This window comes from Leptonychotes weddellii, chromosome 3, assembly GCF_054177405.1.
Source record: "Leptonychotes weddellii isolate Sample4059 chromosome 3, ASM5417740v2, whole genome shotgun sequence".
Lineage (NCBI taxonomy): Eukaryota > Metazoa > Chordata > Mammalia > Carnivora > Phocidae > Leptonychotes > Leptonychotes weddellii.
The window spans coordinates 618051-635072 of record NC_138371.1 but is presented as its reverse complement, the minus strand read 5'-3'; the positions used below and the strand labels follow the sequence as shown (position 1 = coordinate 635072).

The following is a 17022-nucleotide window of genomic DNA, read 5'->3' as shown; positions in this document are numbered from 1 at the left end:
GCCCCGCCCTCCCCTGCTGCCCACCTTTCTCGCAGTGCCTGCCGTGGAACCCTCGGGGGCACTCGCAAGTGTAGGAGTCCTCGTGGACGTCACAGGAGCCTCCATTGAAGCAGGGGTCTGAGTCGCAGGGTGAGGGCAGTGCTGCAGGGGCACAGGGAGGTCACCCTGACATCCCAGCTGGATCCAAGGCCCCTTAAAAGACACTCTTTGCGGGGGAGGGGCCTTGATTCTTCACACCAGGCTCTTCGGCCCTTCTCTGGACATGCTTTTATTCTCGAGTTTTCCAGAATTCACCCCACCTCTCCTGGGAGCTAGGATTGAGCTGTGGTGCACAGATGTTTTTGCAGCAACACCTCCACCGTCTTCACGTGTGATTATACAGTATGCAAGCCGTTATTTGTACTCAGAAATACACAGTAGTACTTAATCACATACTTAGACGGGCATGAAGTGTTTTAATAGCTAAGCTAGGGGCTTAGGGAAGAGCCTGTAGGCCTCCAGGGGTGCTTTTCCAGCTGTGAGCTTCCTGCAGCGGAGGGGGTAGACAGCCAGGCCCCAACGCGGAGGACGACACCGGGAAAGGCACACCCACCCATGGGGCCTCTTGTGGGCCAGTAGGGAAGCCCTGGCCTCTGCCTGTGTGGCCCCCACTTTCTCCTCCTAACACCCTCTCCCTGGCTTCTAGGTGGGCCTGTGCCCCTAGCCCTACCCCCACTCACAGTGGCTGACGTTGTGGTCCGTGTGGCAGACGCAGAGGTAGCTCCCACCGTACTCCATGCAGTAGCCCCCGTCGGGACACTGCGTGTTCATGTTGCAGGGAGTGGCTGTGACTTCTGCAGGGAAGGAAGAGGCCCATTCGTCTTCCTGGGGACTTCTCGTCCTTGAGAAGGATCAGGTGGCCCCTCCAGCATGGCCTGGTTCAGGCACTCTTGTGGTGGGCCCCCTCCTGGGGTAGGAGTGGGGGATCACGGGACCACTAGTTAAGGGTCTGGATCTATGGTTTGGGCCCAGACCCAAGCCACCAGCTATACTCTGGTTTGGGGGATTTTCAGGGGCAGGGCAGGAAGCGTGCCCCTATGCAGCCCTGGGCACTTACCAAATTCACAGAGGAGCCCAAAGAAGCCTGGGGGGCACTGGCAGAGGGTGGTGTTGGTCCCCAGGCATCTGCCACCATTACGGCACTCACAGTGGTCAGGGGTTCCTGCCGTAGATTGAGGGGGAGCCTCCACTGTGGGGGTGCTGGAGGATCGGGGCCCTCTCCTGCTTCTGACCCTGCCCTGCTCCTGTGGCTACCTTCCCATGAACACTGCTATGCAGATACACACACACACACACACACACACTCTCTCTCTCTCGTCCCCCCACCCACTCATGGGTGTTTGCACACACACCCATTGCCTTCCTGTATGCACTACCCACAGGAGGACCCTGCCCCGGACTGCAGCCCTGGTAGCCCTGGCCCAGACTCACTCTCCCTGCAGTCAGGCCCGGTGAAGCCCTGGGGGCATTCGCACACGTAGCCCTCATCTGCATCCACACAGGTGCCCCCATTCTGGCAAGGGGCTGAGAGGCAGGCATCCGGCACTGGTTGGCTTCCTGCAAGAAAGACAGAGGTCACCAGAAGCTGCACGGAGAACATGGGGGGAATGGGGCCAAGGGCCCCCTTGCCCAGACCCCACAGCACTCAGTTCTCAGTGCAAGTGGGATTTAAGCCTGAGGCCCACTTTCTGGAAGCTGGTTTCTAGCTGCCGCTCACCATCTGAGCCCCCTCTGTGGAGCAGAAGGTGAAGCAAGAGTATGGAGACCTCACGGTGTGCACCAGTGGGCCCAGCTAAGACCAGAGGGCTCCAAACAAATGCTTCTAATCAAGCATCTATGTTAGTAACATGGTTGGGATTTTCCAGTTACAGTTTTTGTTGATTTCTAGTTTAACTACTGTAATCAGAGAACACAGTCCTTTTTAACTGATTGAGCTTTATTTTATGTCCTACAGGATGGTCTGTCATGGTGAGTGCTCCATGAGCACTTGGAAAGGAAGTGAGTGTCTGTAAATGTCACTTAGGTCAGGTGGGCTGACGGTGCTGTTTGCATCTTCGAGGTCCCTCCTGATTCCTGCGAATCACTGAGAGCGGCGGGTTGGAATCTGGTTACAGATCTATTTCTCCTTGTTTTCCCTTCATGTATTTTGACTCATGTTCACAGGTGCAAGTACATCAGAATTGCTATGCCTTTTTGATGCTTGACACCTTTGTCATAAAAGACCCCTCTGTTCCGGGCAGTATTCCTTTCTCTAGAGTTTAATCTGTTTGCTATGAATGTAACGACTCCAACTTCTCTTGATCAGTGTTTGTCAACCTATTCCTTTTCATTGTTAGATGTTTGATTTCTTCATGTGGTTCAGAATTTATCTTTTAAATAATATATGGCAAAATTGACTTTTGCTCGAGGTACACTTCTGTGAATTTTAACACGTGTATAGATTTGTGTTGCCCCCACCACAGTCAGGACACAGAACATTCCGTTACCCCAAATACTTGCTTGTTGTATCTTCAGGGTCACAGACTCCGTGCCCTCCTGAGGCCCTGGCAACTACTGATCTGTTCCTCACCACAGCTTTGTTGCTTTAAGATTACTCATGAAGAGTATGTAATCTTTTGAGACTGGCTTCTTTCACTCAGCATGAGGCCTCCGGGATCTGTCTCTGTTGTGTGATCAGCAATCACGCGTCCCACGAACAGGGAGGGACATTTGGGTTCTCAGGTTTTGGTGATTGTAAATAGACATGCTATAAACATTTGTGTATTTTGTGTGAACGTAAGTTGTCATTTCTTTAGGGTTCATAGCTAGGAATGGGATTGCTGGGTCATATTATAAGTGTATGTTTAACTTTATGAAAAGCTGCCAAGCTGTTTTCACAGGGGCTAAGCATTTGGCATCATCACCAAAACTACGTGAGAGTTCCCACGGTTCTGTGTCCTCACCAGTCAGCGCTTTTTATTTTAGCCATTCTGTTAGGTTTGTGGTGGTATCTCATCGTGGCTTTAATGTGCAACTCACCCATGGCTAATGATAATGATGCATGATTACATTTGTTCACCTGCTCCAGATATCCTTTTTGGTTCAGATCTTTTGTCCATGTTTTGCTTGGTTTCTCACAGGTGAGTGTGGAGAGTTCTTTATGTGTTCCAAACGCCAGCCCTTTGTCAGACGGGAGTGCTTTGAGCATCTCTCGAAGCGCACAGCCTGTCTTCTCGTTCTCTTGACCGTATCTTTCACAGGGCAGCCTGTGTCATTCTGATGAGGCCCACTTCTGTTTTTCTTTGCTGGAGTGTACTCTCCATGTCTTATCTAAGCACTGTTCATGTAACCACAGGTCACACAGATTTTTCTCTTATGTTCTCTTCTAAGAATGTTTTCCATTCAGGTCTATAATTCATTCTGACCTAATCTTGTACAAGGTGTGAGGTTGAAGTTCAGTTTCTACATGAGAATGTCTAATTGTTCCAATACCATTTGTTGAAAAGATCATCCTTTCTCCACTGACTTGCTTCCACACCTTTAAAAAAACCTTGGCTGTATTTGTGTGGGTCTACTTCTGGATCCTCTCTTCTGTTCCATGGATGTGTGTGTCAGTCCCTTTGCCAATACCACAGGATCTTGATCACTGTAGCTTTGTTGTAAGTCAACACTAAGTAGTGTGATGCCTCAAAATGTATTCTTTTCCAAAATTGTTTTAGCTATCTTAATTCCTTTGCCTTTCCATATAAATTTTAGAACCAACTTGTCCAAAGCTACAGAAAACTCTGTTGACACTTTGATTGGAATTATATTAAATCTATCAATCAGTTTGGGGAGAACTGACATATTTACTACGTTGAATCTTCCAATCCATGAACATGGGATGTCCTTCCATTTATTCAAATCAGCATACAAGTCCCGTACATGTTTTATTAGATTTACACCTAAGTCTTTCAGTTTGGAGGAAGCTATTATAAATGGTATTGTTTTTAATATTCTGGATCACATTACAATGCCCAAGGTAGGGAACTCAGGAGTTCATAGATGATTGTAGGGTTGCAGCCCAAGATCCCCCTCTCTGCAACCTCCCCGTAGTTTCAAGTGCTCTGGGGCTGCCCTTTTTAGTCCTCTGGCAAGAGAGTTGGGGCTTTTATTGCCCCATGCTATGACTTACTTCCCGTGAGTGCACTCATGTCTGGGCCGAGTGGTGGGTGGACAGAGAAAAAGAAAAACGATGGAAGTTGCCCAGTCTTGTGGAGCCGTGGGACCTCCAGTTGGAGAGGAAGTTTCCTCCAGTCAGTTTGGGTCCCTGAGGGAATCCCCCCTTTGCTGCTATTGTTGGTCCTGCTTCTCGTGCCCAACTAGGGGCTGCTCTTGGAGCTCTTTCCATCCATCTGATGCTCACTTCTGGTCTGGGAGTCCTGCTTTGAGTCCAGGCAGGGGGGACACCAGAGGAAAAAAATGGTGAACTCACTACTGGTTCTGTGGTGCTTTGAAGCTTGGTCCTCTTCCCCAATCCACCTGCTACTACTTATTTTTCAGAGTCCTCAGATTGCTACTCCATGCATTCTGTCCAGAATTTATGGCTGCATTCAGTGGGAGACACAAGGTAGAGTGTGCTTACTCCAATCTTACCCCAAATCGGAAACCCATTCCAATTTTCAAATTATTTTCAAATTATCTGTGTCTTTATATTTATAGTAGGTTTCTTGTAGATAGTATTTAGTTGTATCTTGCTTTTCAATTCAATTTTACAATGTCTGCCTTTTAATTGGTGTGTTTAACCAATTAATATAACTATCAATATGATTAAACCTATCATCTTGCTCTTGGTTATCATTTGTCCCAATTATTCTTTATTCCTTTTTTCTTCTTTTCCTGCCTTCTGGATGAAGTGTTTTTAGGATTCCATTTTATTTCCACCACTGGTTTATTGGCTATAACTCTTTATTATTATTATTTTTTCTTGTTCCTCTGGGTTTATAATGTATATCTTTAACTTACTGTAGTCTATCTTCAAACAGTATCACACCACTTCATATATAATATAAGGCCATTACTATATTATTTCCATCTTTCCCTTCCTATCCTTTTTGCTAGACACTGATAAACTATGGCTTGCAGAGCAAATCTTGCTTGCCACCCATTTTAAAAAATGAAGTTTCATTGGAAAACAGCCATGCCCATTCGTGTATGTATGTCTATGGCTGGCTGCTTTTGCATTGCACTGGCAGAGTTGAATACCTGTGATCACATGGCTCATAAAGCCAAAAATATTAATATCTGGCCCTTCACAGAGAAAGCTCACATATTCTGCTTTAAGCAATTGAGGTCATACGTTTTATTTCTTTAAATGTTATAAACCCCATAACATATTGTTATTTTTTGTGTTAAAATTATCTTTAAAGAGATTAAAAAGTAAGAAGAAAAGTATTTTACAGGCATACCTTGGAGATATGGTGGGTTCAGTTCCAGACCACTGTAATAAAGCGGATATGGCAATAAAGCAAGTCAAATGAATTTTCTGGTTTCCCAGTGCCTATAAAAGTTATGTTAACACTACACTGCGGTCTATTAAGTGTGTGATAGCATCATGTCTAAGAAAATATACACACCTTAATTAAAAATACTTTGCTAAAAAAATGGTAACCATCATCTGAGATTTAGTGAGTCATAATCACTGAACATAGATCACCATAACAAATATCACCATAATTTAAAATTTTGAAATACTGCAGAATTACCAAAATGTGACACAGAGACACAAAGTGAACGAATGCTATTGGAAAAATGGCCCCGTTGGACTGGCTTGGTGCAGGGTTGCCACAGAGCTTTAATTTGTACAGAACACAGTATCAGTGAAGGGCAATAAAATGAGGTGTGCCCGTATGTTTACCCAGGCGTTTACCATTTCTAGAGCTCTTCATTCATTTGTGTAGATCTGGATTTTCATCTGGTGCCATTTTTCTTCAATCTAAGGAATTTCCTTTAATGTTTCTTGCAAATCAGATATGCTGGTGATGAATAATTATCTGTTTCTGCTGTCTGAAAAATATCTTAATTTCACCTTAATTTTTGAAAGATAATTCTCCTGTGTATAGACTACTAGGTTGATAGCACACTGTCTTTGGGCTTGTGTTGTTTCTGATGAGAGGTCTGTTATCATTCTTGTTTCTCTGTATGTACTGTGTCTTGTCTTTTTCCTCTGGCTGCTTTTCAGATGGTCTCTTTGTTATTGGTTTTCAGCAGTTTGATTATGATGTGCTTTGTGTGATTTTCTTCATGCTTTTCTTGGATGTGTGGGGTTTAATTTTCATCGAATTTAGAAAATATTTGGCTATTACTTCCTCATTCATTTTCTGTGCCCCTCCACTCACCTCCCTCCTTCTGGGACTCCACATGAACATACACCAGACTGCCTAGTGTGTGACCCACAGGTCACTGAGGAGATGGTCTTGGTTGCAGTCTCTCTCCCTCCTGTGCTGCTTGTTGGGTGGTTTCTCACTTCAGTTCACTGATTTTTCCTTCAGCAATGTCTACCCTGTAGCTAATATAGCCAGTGTATTTTTTATTTATTTTTATTTTTTAAAAAAGATTTTATTTATTTATTTGACAAAGAGAGACACAGCGAGAGAGGGAACACAAGCAGGGGGAGTGAGAGAGGGAGAAGCAGGCTTCCCGCCGAGCAGGGAGCCTGATGCAGGGCTTGATCCCAGGACCCTGGGATCATGACCTGAGCTGAAGGCAGACGCTTAAAGACTGAGCCACCCAGGCGCCCCACCAGTGTATTTTTTAAATTGAGATTTTATGTTTTTTATTTCTGGAAGTTTCTTCTCTTATATCTTCTTCTTTTTTCCTCAATGGTCTTGAGCACATGGAGCATATTCACAGTAGATGATTAAACATGCATATCTGCTAATTTAATCATCTCTGTCATCTGTTTCTATTGATCTGTTTTTCTCCTGGCTGTGGGTCATATATTCCTGATTCTTAGTATGCCTGATAATTTTTGTTTTTTTCCTGGATTCTGTTATATTCCTTCAAAGAGTATAGGATTTGATTCTGGCATATGGTTAAATTACTTGGGATTGTTTTGATCCTCTCAAACTTCCCTTTAACATTTGCTAGGACAGATCAGATTAGCCTTTGTTCTAGTGTTTATTTATCCATACCATCAAGCTGATACCCCAGTGAGGACTCTACCCAGTCTTGGCCCTGGGTGTGAGGAGCTCTGCATGCACTCTGGCTATAGAGAAGTGACTTATTCCCAGTCTTGTTCGAGTTCTGGGGATTGTATGATTCAGTGCTCCCAGTGGTTCTTTGCCCAACCTCATGGATTTCACCCCAACTGTGCTGAGCAAAGAGGCAAGGGGTCCCTCTGCATGTCTTCGGAGATTCTTCTTGCACTATCCCCAGCCCCTCTTAGTAGAATTCCAGAAAGGAGTTCTCCCCACAAATTGCAGCTACCAAACTAGAATCTCTGTCTCTGTGACCCAGAGACTCAGAGGAACTGCTAGAGTCTGGATCCCCTTGCTACACAATGGCCTGGAAACTTCCTGTAGGCAGACTTGGGGGCAATTGTAGCGTGCTCTTCACTTCAGTCCCTCCTCCCAGGGGTAACAACCCTGTGATGCCTGTTGTCCAATGGCTGAAAACAGTTGTTTCATGTATTTTGTCTAGTTTTCTAGTTTTGATGGTGAGGGAAATTCCCAGAACAGTCAATCTTTCTTGGCCAGAAGCATCAGAATGGGTACATTTTTTAAAAATTATCTTTAATTTTTGGCCAACTTCTGTTGAATCTGGTTAGAATGTCCAGATTGGTACCTTGTAATGTGACTAATAAGGTTTTCCTAGGGGTGGAAGTGTCAGTTCTGTTGTTTCTTATTGGTTGCTTTCATTTGCATTATTCTTCCTGTACAAAAAGGTGGTTTCTCTGCAAAATCTTTGAAATCACTGATCTGTTTCCTAACATGAATTTAGTTAAATACACAGATATTTAGATAACAATCTGGGCAAGGTGAACTGTGACCCATTACAGTGATTTTAAGCAACCAAACAGGTAAGGTTGCCCCTCCCTTCCTCCCCTCTGCATGGCAGAGCCTCACTCTCTCCTCAGGACACGGCCTGTCCTATGTGTGGCCCTCTGAACAAAGACTGATGGAGGGCATAGCATCCATCTATATCCTACTTATGGGTAAAATTTAATTTCCTTCTTAAATTTTTAGACTCAAACTAAATCTGACAAGCTTGTCTTGTGCATCTCCCAGGGGAGCAGCTGCCCATGCTGTGGACTTCGCTATCGCTGGCACAGGGGCCGGGCGAGGCCTTTGGTGGTCAGTGCCATGTCAGATGCTAACAACCTGAATTTATTCTGTGGGTTGTAAAATCGAGTTGGTTTTTTAACTGATCTACCAAGTCATAACCAGCATTTAAAACAACATGAAGTAGAAACTAGCAGATTTCATCACATGTGATAAAGGTCAGTTTTCTTGCCAACCCCCGTGGCTTGTTCCCTTGCATGGTGAGGGGTCTGGAGTACGAAAGAAGGATGTTAAAAAGCCAAGAATCTCCTGAGCAGGAAGAGGGGCCGTGAGAGGGTGGCCATTTTGCCCTGCATTTCATAGATGGTGACCGGGACTGGAGGGGACAGGAGGGGACAGGAGAAGACAGGAGGGGACTGGAGGGGACAGGAGGGGACAGGAGGGGACTGGAAGGGACAGGAGGGGACTGGAGGGGACAGGAGGGGACTGGAGGGGACTGGAGGGGACTGGAAAGGACAGGAGGGGACTGGAGGGGACAGGAGGGGATGGAGGGGATGGGAGGGGACTGGAAGGGACAGGAGGGGACGGGAGGGGACTGGAAGGGATGGGAGGAGACAGGAGGGGACAGGAGGGGACTGGGGACTGGAGGGGACAGGAGGCATGCTCAGCCCTGCACTGCATGTGGTGGCAGAGTCACGACCAGTATGGCAGCCCAGGGGACAGGCCGGCTCAGGCAGGGCCGGGGAGATGACCCCCCGGGCCAGAAGTGGGGCTGAGCTGGACAGTGAGGGAAAGGAGTCGGGTGGCCACACGGGACCGCTGTCACTGGGGGCTTCGGGCGCGGGCTTACCAGTCTCGCAGCGAGGTCCCTCGAAGGGCTCCGCGCACAGGCAGGTGAAGTTCCCCACGAGGTCGACGCACGAGCCCCCGTTGAGGCACGGGCTGGAGGCACATTCGTCCACATCTGGGGGCAGCGGAGGCGGGAGCTTGGCTCGAGCCAGCCTTTGACTCCCGGCACCCGGTATGGGTGCGGCCGGGCGGGAGCCTCTCCCCTGCCCCCCGGGGCCAGCCGCTCACCCGTCTCGCAGGCCGCGCCCGTGTAGCCGGCCAGGCACAGGCACACGGCCGAGCCCCGCTCTTCCTGGCACCGGCCGCCGTTCTGGCACTCCCTGGTGTCACATGGAGACAGTGCTGCAAGGGCAGAGGGGTGGAAGGCGTCGGCCCTCCCGCCGGGCCCCTGGGGCTCCTGCTGCACCCCATTCTGGAGGGCGTCAGGCTGTGGGGGGACCGTCCTGATCATCCTGCCACCAGTGGGGCCACAGGGCCCAGGCACACTCCTCTTACCTGTCTCACAGGTGGGCCCCCTGAAGCCGGCCGGGCACCTGCAGCGGAAGCTGTTGACGCCATGTGTGCAGGTCCCCCCGTTCTGACACGGATGGGAAGCACATTCGTTCACATCTGAAAAGCAGGGCAGGCTGGGGCCTCAGTGGAGGAAGCCGGGTTGGGGAGGATCTGCCTGGACCCCTTCTGGCCTCACTTGCAGGGCGCTCAGCTCCGAAGGGGCAGCGGTAGCCCCGCCCACCGTGCTCACCTCCAGGGAGCCACAGCGTTGTCCCCCACCCCCAACAGCGCCCGCACCGTGGGGACGGAGACCCTTGACCTTGGGCCCCGGGGCCACCGGCTGTGCTGGTGGGTGTAGACTCACCCAGGTGACACCTCCTCCCTGTGAAGCCTGAGAGGCAGGAGCAGGTGTAGGAGGGGTTGCCCGTGACGCAGTCATCGATGCACTTGCCGCCGTTGAGACACGGGCGCAGGGCCAGGCACACGGAGGCTGTGGACACAGCAAGGAGCGAGCGTCCCTTCCCTCCCCTGCCCCAAGGGCCCATCTCTGAGGAGTGGCTGTGCGGTCTGCTGACAGCCCAGCATCCGCGGCTAGCTTCCCGGGTCTCCCCCCGGTGCCTAGTGCGCTTGCGCGTCCCGCTGACATTCGGGTTCCTGGGCGGGGACTCTGGCTTCCCCCGCACCCATCATACCCACGGCACCTTTTCTTTTTTTAAGATTTTATTTATTTATTTGTTAGAGAGACAGAGCACGAGCAGGGGGAGCGGCAGAGGGAGAGGGAGAAGCAGACTCCCCGCTGAGCAGGGAGCCCGATGCGGGGCTCCATCCCAGGACCCCGGGATCATGATCTGAGCCAAAGGATCAGACACTTCACGGACTGAGCCACCCAGGCGCCCCCCCACCCACAGCACCCTCTTATCCCTTTAATCCGTCACCTTCCAGATTTGTCTGAGGAACTAAGAAGACACAGACCCAAGGGTGCCCAGCAACACAGGAAGACGTGAGTGTGCTTCATTGGAAAAACAATGTGGAAGAGGGGGACCCCCATGGGAACCAGAGGTGGTGGGCGGGGGCGCCCTCACACCCTCCTAGGGGGGGATGCAATCTGATCTCAGCGCTGCCAACAATAGTTGCAGAAACCCAGGCCCAGCTGCCCCTCCAGATCTCCCCGTGGAAAACAAGAGGGCCTCCCACAGAGCTCTGGAAGGCAGGGCTTCTCACATCACGACCTCCTGGCCAGGGAGAGCCCCCAGCAGTCCCCAGGGACCACCTAACCCCATGCCTGAGCCCTCTAGGACTGGCCGCCCACCAGCTCAGGAGGCCCTACCCCTCTGGAGAAGTAAGGCTGCTGACATCTGCAATAAAGGAGCACAAATTGGCAGGGAACAAGAGCACCCCACCGTCTCTGATCTCCTGTTACTAGGGGGCCCCGGGAGATCTAGAGTGGCATCAAGGGGAGCAAGGGGGGGACATTCCTGGAAGGACCCTGTGGCCCAGAACACCATCAGGGCTAAGGGCATCTTTTGGACTGTTCCTGCTCCTCGTGCATACCTTTCCACTCACTTAGCCACACTGTCGCTCAGCCGGTCGTGGTTTGGCTACCCTGTGGAGTGCGCTGGCTGTCTGCATGAACCCTGTTTCGGGACCTGCCTTTCTCAGGAGCTAGACTTCCAGATGTGGATGCACTGCCTCTCAGGAGGGACCTGGCCCTCCCTTCCCAGCAAAGCCTGTGTGTCGGCTCCATCTCCTGGGCTTGCAGTGTGGCCGTGGGGAAGCAAGGGAGCTCCTGTGGGCTTCTGTGCTCACTAGTTCAGAAGGCCCAGCAATGCCTCCTCCATCTACTTCCCCCAGAAGCCTGCGATAGCAGGAGGAGCACGTCTGCATGTGAAAGGGATCGCTGGGGGACTGGCCAGACCCTCCTCGGAGGATCTCATTTCTCAGGGTCTCACAGCCTGCAGCCTTCGTAGAGGGCATGGGCCTGCCATGCCTAGACCCACACCTGTACCCACAGCTGCACCTGCTCACACCAGTCCCCACTGGTACCTGCACCTGTCACCCACCTGCTCAGGCTTGCATCCACACCTCACTGACGCCTGCTCACGGCAGCCCACATCTTGAACCACAGCCCAAGCCCCTGGCTACCGGGAGATGACAAGCAACCAGACCTTTCTGCCATCAGAGACAGAATGAGGTCCCCATCCCCTGGACCACCACTACCCAGAGCCCAGGTGGGCAGAGTAGGCGGCCTGGCCTGGGGCTGCAGGAGACCTTGCATTCCTGGGTGTCCCGCCTGCCACTTTGGGGGAGGGGCAACATGTTGGCTCCTGGGCTCCCTGGCCTGTGAGTTCCCCCATCCCCTAAGCTCAGACTCAGGCTCCAGTGCTCCAGTGAGCCGGTCCCCATGCGTCTCTCACTGGGGCATCATCCCCAGTGCTTGGTGAGCCTTCCGGCCCATGGGGGCATGCCTGTCCTCCCAGGCCCTGGCCCCTGAAAAGTGCTGGTCTGGGTGGGCTCCACCTGCGCTGGGTTCGCTGTCAAAGAGTTGGTGTTCCCGGAGGTGAAGAGGCCCTCTCAGTGGCCTCAGCCTCCTTGTGGGTGGGAGGTGAGTCTGCTAGGACCCTCCCGACACCGGCCTCACTGTGGCCTTTGCAAGGCCTGTGGTTAGCTCTCCACCAAGTGGCTAAATCTATCACCTCCTCTCCATTTATAAGCATGATGTTTCAGGAGGGTATGCGCCTCCTCCAGGGCCATACAAGGGAAGGGGCCAGGATGCATCCTTCTGCCCTGGGGTGAACCCTCCCCCCATCTGCTGCATGTTCTGAGTGTTCAAGTCCCTGCAGTCAAGTAGATGCCCGGGTGTGTATGTGCCAAAACCCAGGAAGCAGCAAGCCCATGGAAAATGTGGGGAACTGGGTGACAGGAGCGTCTGCCTTCCAGGTGATCCCGGGGACACAGGAGACCGGGGTGGTGCCCCTCCCCGGCCCAGGACGCAGCCTGGGAGAGAATGAGGGGAGAACATCGACTCCTGGCCCCAAGGAGGGGCGACCCCAGCTCCTCCACTTTGCACCACAAACCTTGGTCTCAAACAGATTCCCCGGCCTTGGAGCTGAGGTAGGAAGGCCTCCCCAGGAAGAGACAGGGCTCAAGGGGTGAGCTGATACTTGCTAGGGGAGAGTGGTGGGGGAGGTCGTGCCCTCCTGGCCAGCAGCCTGCCCCGTCCCCAGCGTCCCGCCCCCTCCTCCAGCACCCCCTTCACCCCCATCAGCGTCCAGCCCCCTCCCCCCCGCCCCCAGGGTCTGGCTCCCTCCTGTCATCCCCCCACTCCCTGAGCCACCCCAACCCCCACAGCCCTGAGCCGCTGGCTCCATCCTCTTACTTGTATGGCTGCAGCCCCCCACGCGCACCTGGGCATCATCGATTCTGAACGCCCAGCGCCCGGGCACACCCACGTTGGTGGTGGTTTCCACCTCCGCCATGTCCGCTGTGCGGGAGCCGGGGATGCTGAAGTAGCGCCGCCCATCACCCGCATTGAAGCCGGCCTGGGGAGGTGGGTATGGAGAGTGGGGGACAGGCGTGGGTTTGTCAGCAGGTCTCCCTCAGTTTCCTGAGACCTCCCGCCCCCATGGTGGCCATGGTCAAAGAGATCATGTGGAAGGCGGCCTTACAATCTTGGAGCTTTATGGGTTTGGGGGTACCCATACCACCCTCCACGTTGTGCCTGTCCTGATCAGCAACCTCCCAGCCGGGTGCTGACCCCGGCCACCGACACTGTTGGGCCCTGGCATGCTCCCCTCACACACACCTGCAGGGCTCCCTCCCTAGCCTCTTGGCTCCTGTGGGGACCAGGGGCAGGTGTGACCTCAGAAGAAAGTAGATGGCTAGGAAGGAGGTGAGGCCCTTCCCATCATGAGGGAGCACTCGCTGGCCTGGGGACTGGCACTTGACCACTCCCTCCACACTTGTGACTTCCTGCTGGCCACAGTTCTGCGGGCCACGGGCCAGGCCAGGCCCCAGGACAGCGAGCGCACACAGAACCAGCGCCCCTTCTGCCTCGGCTGCAGCTGGCCCTGGGAGGCCAGGGCAGTGTGGATCGGGACAAAAGTGCCTTTGACCTGAGGATGTTCCTGTGAATCTGGACTGGGCTTGGCATCAGAAGGCCTCACACGGGCCTCTGCACAGTACTGGGTGTGTGTAGGGGTCTGCCTGCCTCATCAGCTCATGACAGTCGTGGCGGTGGGGAGCCGGGCCCCTACCTGGGCTGCGATGCCCCCCAGGCCCGTGGTGTTGCCCCCGCTGCTGGCGTGTGTGCCCGTCGTCCATGTGATGGACTCATAGTTGAAGATGGTGAAGGAGAACTTGCCGTCAGTGATAAGCACGGTCTGGAACGTGTTGACCTGCCGAGGAGGGAGTCCTGAACAGGGTTTTCTATGCTCCCTTGTCCATGCTGCAAGGCCCTAGGCCCTCCAGCGTGCCTTCGCACACTGTCCTCATCCACCGGCCCCTCCTCCATCTTCCCAGCTCGCTGGTCAGCCATCTGCCATCGAGCTGATGGTCTCGTCCTCATCCTCCACTGTGTCCCTAGTGCCTGAGGCCTGAGGTCAGGACCCCTAACAACTGTCACCTGGGGAGGGAGACACGCCGAGGGGTCAGCAGGGCCCACGGACACCAGGAGCAGACACTGCGCCCTGTGGCGACTGGGGCACAAGGGTTAGTGCTTACCAGGTCAAATCCACAAAATTGCCTCATGTGAAAAAAACGTGAAGAGGAAAAGATAAAAAGAGGAAACAAGGAGAAGCAGTTTTAATGATTTTTTTCATGGAATCTCCTCCATGAAGTTATTGAGTAGTATATATATGGGATGTTATTTCAGATTGGGGAAAGGGTGGGGTTGTTTAAGAAGTGGTCTTGGGACAAATAGGAAACTGTCTGAAAAAGAATAAAATTAGAGCTTTATATCACTCACGAAAATAAATCCCACATCAAGTAAGGTTGTGAATGGAACGATCAAAGCCCTAGAGGAAAATATAGGCGAATACATGGAGCCACGTTGAGGAAGGACTTTAAGTGTAACATTTGTTAACTGCAAAAACCAAAAAGGAGATTTATATATTTGACTACAAAAGCTTCTGCATATAACAAAGTGCCATAAGAGCAAACGGAATGGCAAACAGCAAAGTGAAAAATGTATTTATAACATAGGTGGCCGGTGAAACTATTGAAAATCCTTAATTCAAGCAGAACTTTTATGGGTCAGTAAGAAAAAGACGAAGAAGCTCTCTCTCTCTGTCTCTCATGAATAAATAAATAAAATCTTTAAAAAAAAAAAAAGGAAAAGAAAAAGACGAAGAGGACAGAAAATTGGCAAAGGTTATGTGAACAGACGCATCACCACAGACGACAACTAGTTGATAACACAGGACAAATCCCGCAGCACGAGAGAGGTGGAGCGTTCTAGAGAAAGGCCTTCCTTGTGTGCTGGAGTGGTGGGCAAGGGCGCAGCGCGCTGGGCCCCCCGGCTGGGCGCGGGGAGACCCGGGCTTCCGCACCTGGCTTATTCGCGCCTCTGGGGGTACAGGCTTGAGGGGCAAGTCAGGACTCTGTGGGCAGCAACCTCCTCACTGGAGGCTCGTGCCGGGCAATGGCCCCCAAGCTAGCGGGGCCTGGCAGTGCCCACCACGCGGCACCTTGCCATGGGTGCCACCGGGTGCTGGGCTGGTCTGCAGTGTACACAGTGGTACAGCACTGGGTCTGTCCTCTCCCTTACATACCCACGAACAGCGGGGAGACTGAGTGCTCCCCTTGGGGAAGGCAGACCTGCTGCTACCACTCTGAAGACAACCAGGACGCAGTGGCCATGAAGGCCGAGTGGCGGGGAGCTGAGGGGGGCCCGGACTGCGGCCCGGGGGGCCAGTGGTGGGGCTTTGCGAGCTGGCGAGGTCCAGCGTGCGGGGAGACCCAGGCCCCGCGTGGAGCTTCACGCTTGCTCCCGGCCAAGCAGCCGGCTCCGGGAGGCTCCCAGGTTACAGACCAGCTTCCAGCCCCAACCCAGAACTCTGATCCCTCCCAGGGATGCTTGTGTTGCCTGGGTAATCATTCTGTAGCCCCCACCTCCAGGTCCGAGGACTGGAGGAGTTAGGTTTCCTCTGTCCGCGTAGGAGGGGCTCTGCTCCCCCTGCTCCCACGGGAAGGAAATACCCAGAGTGGCTGCAGAGGTGACAGGGATTTCCACATAGAAGAGTGAGGAAAATGCCCTACTACCACTGAGTGAAAAAAAAAACAAAACCACAAAACAAAGCATTCTAGCTGGCTCTATTTATTTGTTAAAGTGTGTGTCAGGATACAATAGATGTTTGATGGGAGCGATCTCTTGCTAGTGGACTTACTGATTCTTTTTTCTCTTTTTGTTACAAAGATGTTTTTCTTACAAATTGATGATAAGAAAAACAAGTAAAACTGACAAAATATTAGTGGACTGTGCATGAATAAAGTTCACCCAGGGTAAACATTTATTTGTAGTGATGTTTACAGAAGAAGCCCATCTTTGCCTATTCACTGTCATACTCCTTTTAAGAAATCCAGCAGTGAACATCTCGGTCCCTCAGCGTCCCTGGCTGACGTGCTTGCTGGCATTCTCTTTGTCATCTTGGCTGCTGGAGAACTCAGGGTTTGGCGGGACTCGCACGTCCCTGTCCACCAGCCTTCTCTCCCACTCCCACCACTGCTGGGGGCCCCAGCTGCACCTCCAGATGCCCGCTGGGCGCTTGCACCCCGCCACCCTGAGTACCTGCCCCCACCCTCTGCCCAGCCGTGTGCATGATGGGAAAGCAGGCCCTGCCCTTGACCGCTCTGCCTCTCCCCTGCAGCCCAGTGTCCCGACACATCTGTCCCTCAGGGCTGCTCTGAACCGTCCCATTCCCCCAGCTCCGGAGCCCCATGTGGCTTGCATAGCAGTCTCAGGGCGAGCTCCTGCCCCCTGGTTGTGCTGTGCTGAGCACTTCTCGGCGCTTGGCATGGAGAGTGTGCCCCACGGGAGAGACACATCCCTGATGCCTTTGTTATTTGGCATTATCACAGAATAAAGGATAAAACAGAATAAAGTTCCCACTTAGCCTATTGAGAATTGAACTATTCCAGATGGGAATTCTGACACAACCCAAGTTCCACCAGCGTGCGAAACACTGTATCAGGGCATTTGGCATTTTCCTAGAGGCAGATGGTTTCTGGGAGGGCTGGGGAAGGTCAAGGCTCTGTCCTCCTCCAACCTGGCTCTGTGACCCTGGGAGAGTGACTTCCCTCCCTGAGCCGGGTTTTCCCGTCTCAGGCATGGACCAGTGATTATGTCTGACCCCTCTCAGCAAGGTGGGGCCCCTGGGGGGAGACCCTGGACCCCAGATGGATGTCC

General features: G+C 52.3%; 1 protein-coding gene and 1 long non-coding RNA gene across 8 annotated transcripts in view; one reads left to right on the top strand and one right to left on the bottom strand.

The window, feature by feature from the left end:
* Positions 1–17022, bottom strand: part of LOC102748818 (sushi, nidogen and EGF-like domain-containing protein 1) — a 60235-nt gene that overhangs the window by 17092 nt on the left and 26121 nt on the right. For 5 of the 7 annotated variants that reach the window (XM_081813233.1, XM_081813235.1, XM_081813232.1 and 2 more), the window contains exons 3-12: positions 13874–14014; positions 12997–13159; positions 9985–10110; positions 9624–9737; positions 9357–9470; positions 9130–9243; positions 1471–1596; positions 1097–1201; positions 720–833; positions 25–141 (exon numbers count right to left, since the gene is read on the bottom strand). In XM_081813233.1, the coding sequence (XP_081669359.1) occupies positions 25–141; positions 720–833; positions 1097–1201; positions 1471–1596; positions 9130–9243; positions 9357–9470; positions 9624–9737; positions 9985–10110; positions 12997–13159; positions 13874–14014 (1234 nt within the window). The remainder of the gene's footprint in view (positions 1–24; positions 142–719; positions 834–1096; positions 1202–1470; positions 1597–9129; positions 9244–9356; positions 9471–9623; positions 9738–9984; positions 10111–12996; positions 13160–13873; positions 14015–17022) is intronic. The other 2 variants (XM_081813237.1, XM_081813234.1) reach the window with 2 other exon arrangements.
* Positions 10108–14545, top strand: LOC145720412 (uncharacterized). The gene is made up of 2 exons (XR_014143306.1): positions 10108–10620; positions 10751–14545. It is a non-coding gene; the product is annotated as an uncharacterized LOC145720412 (long non-coding RNA).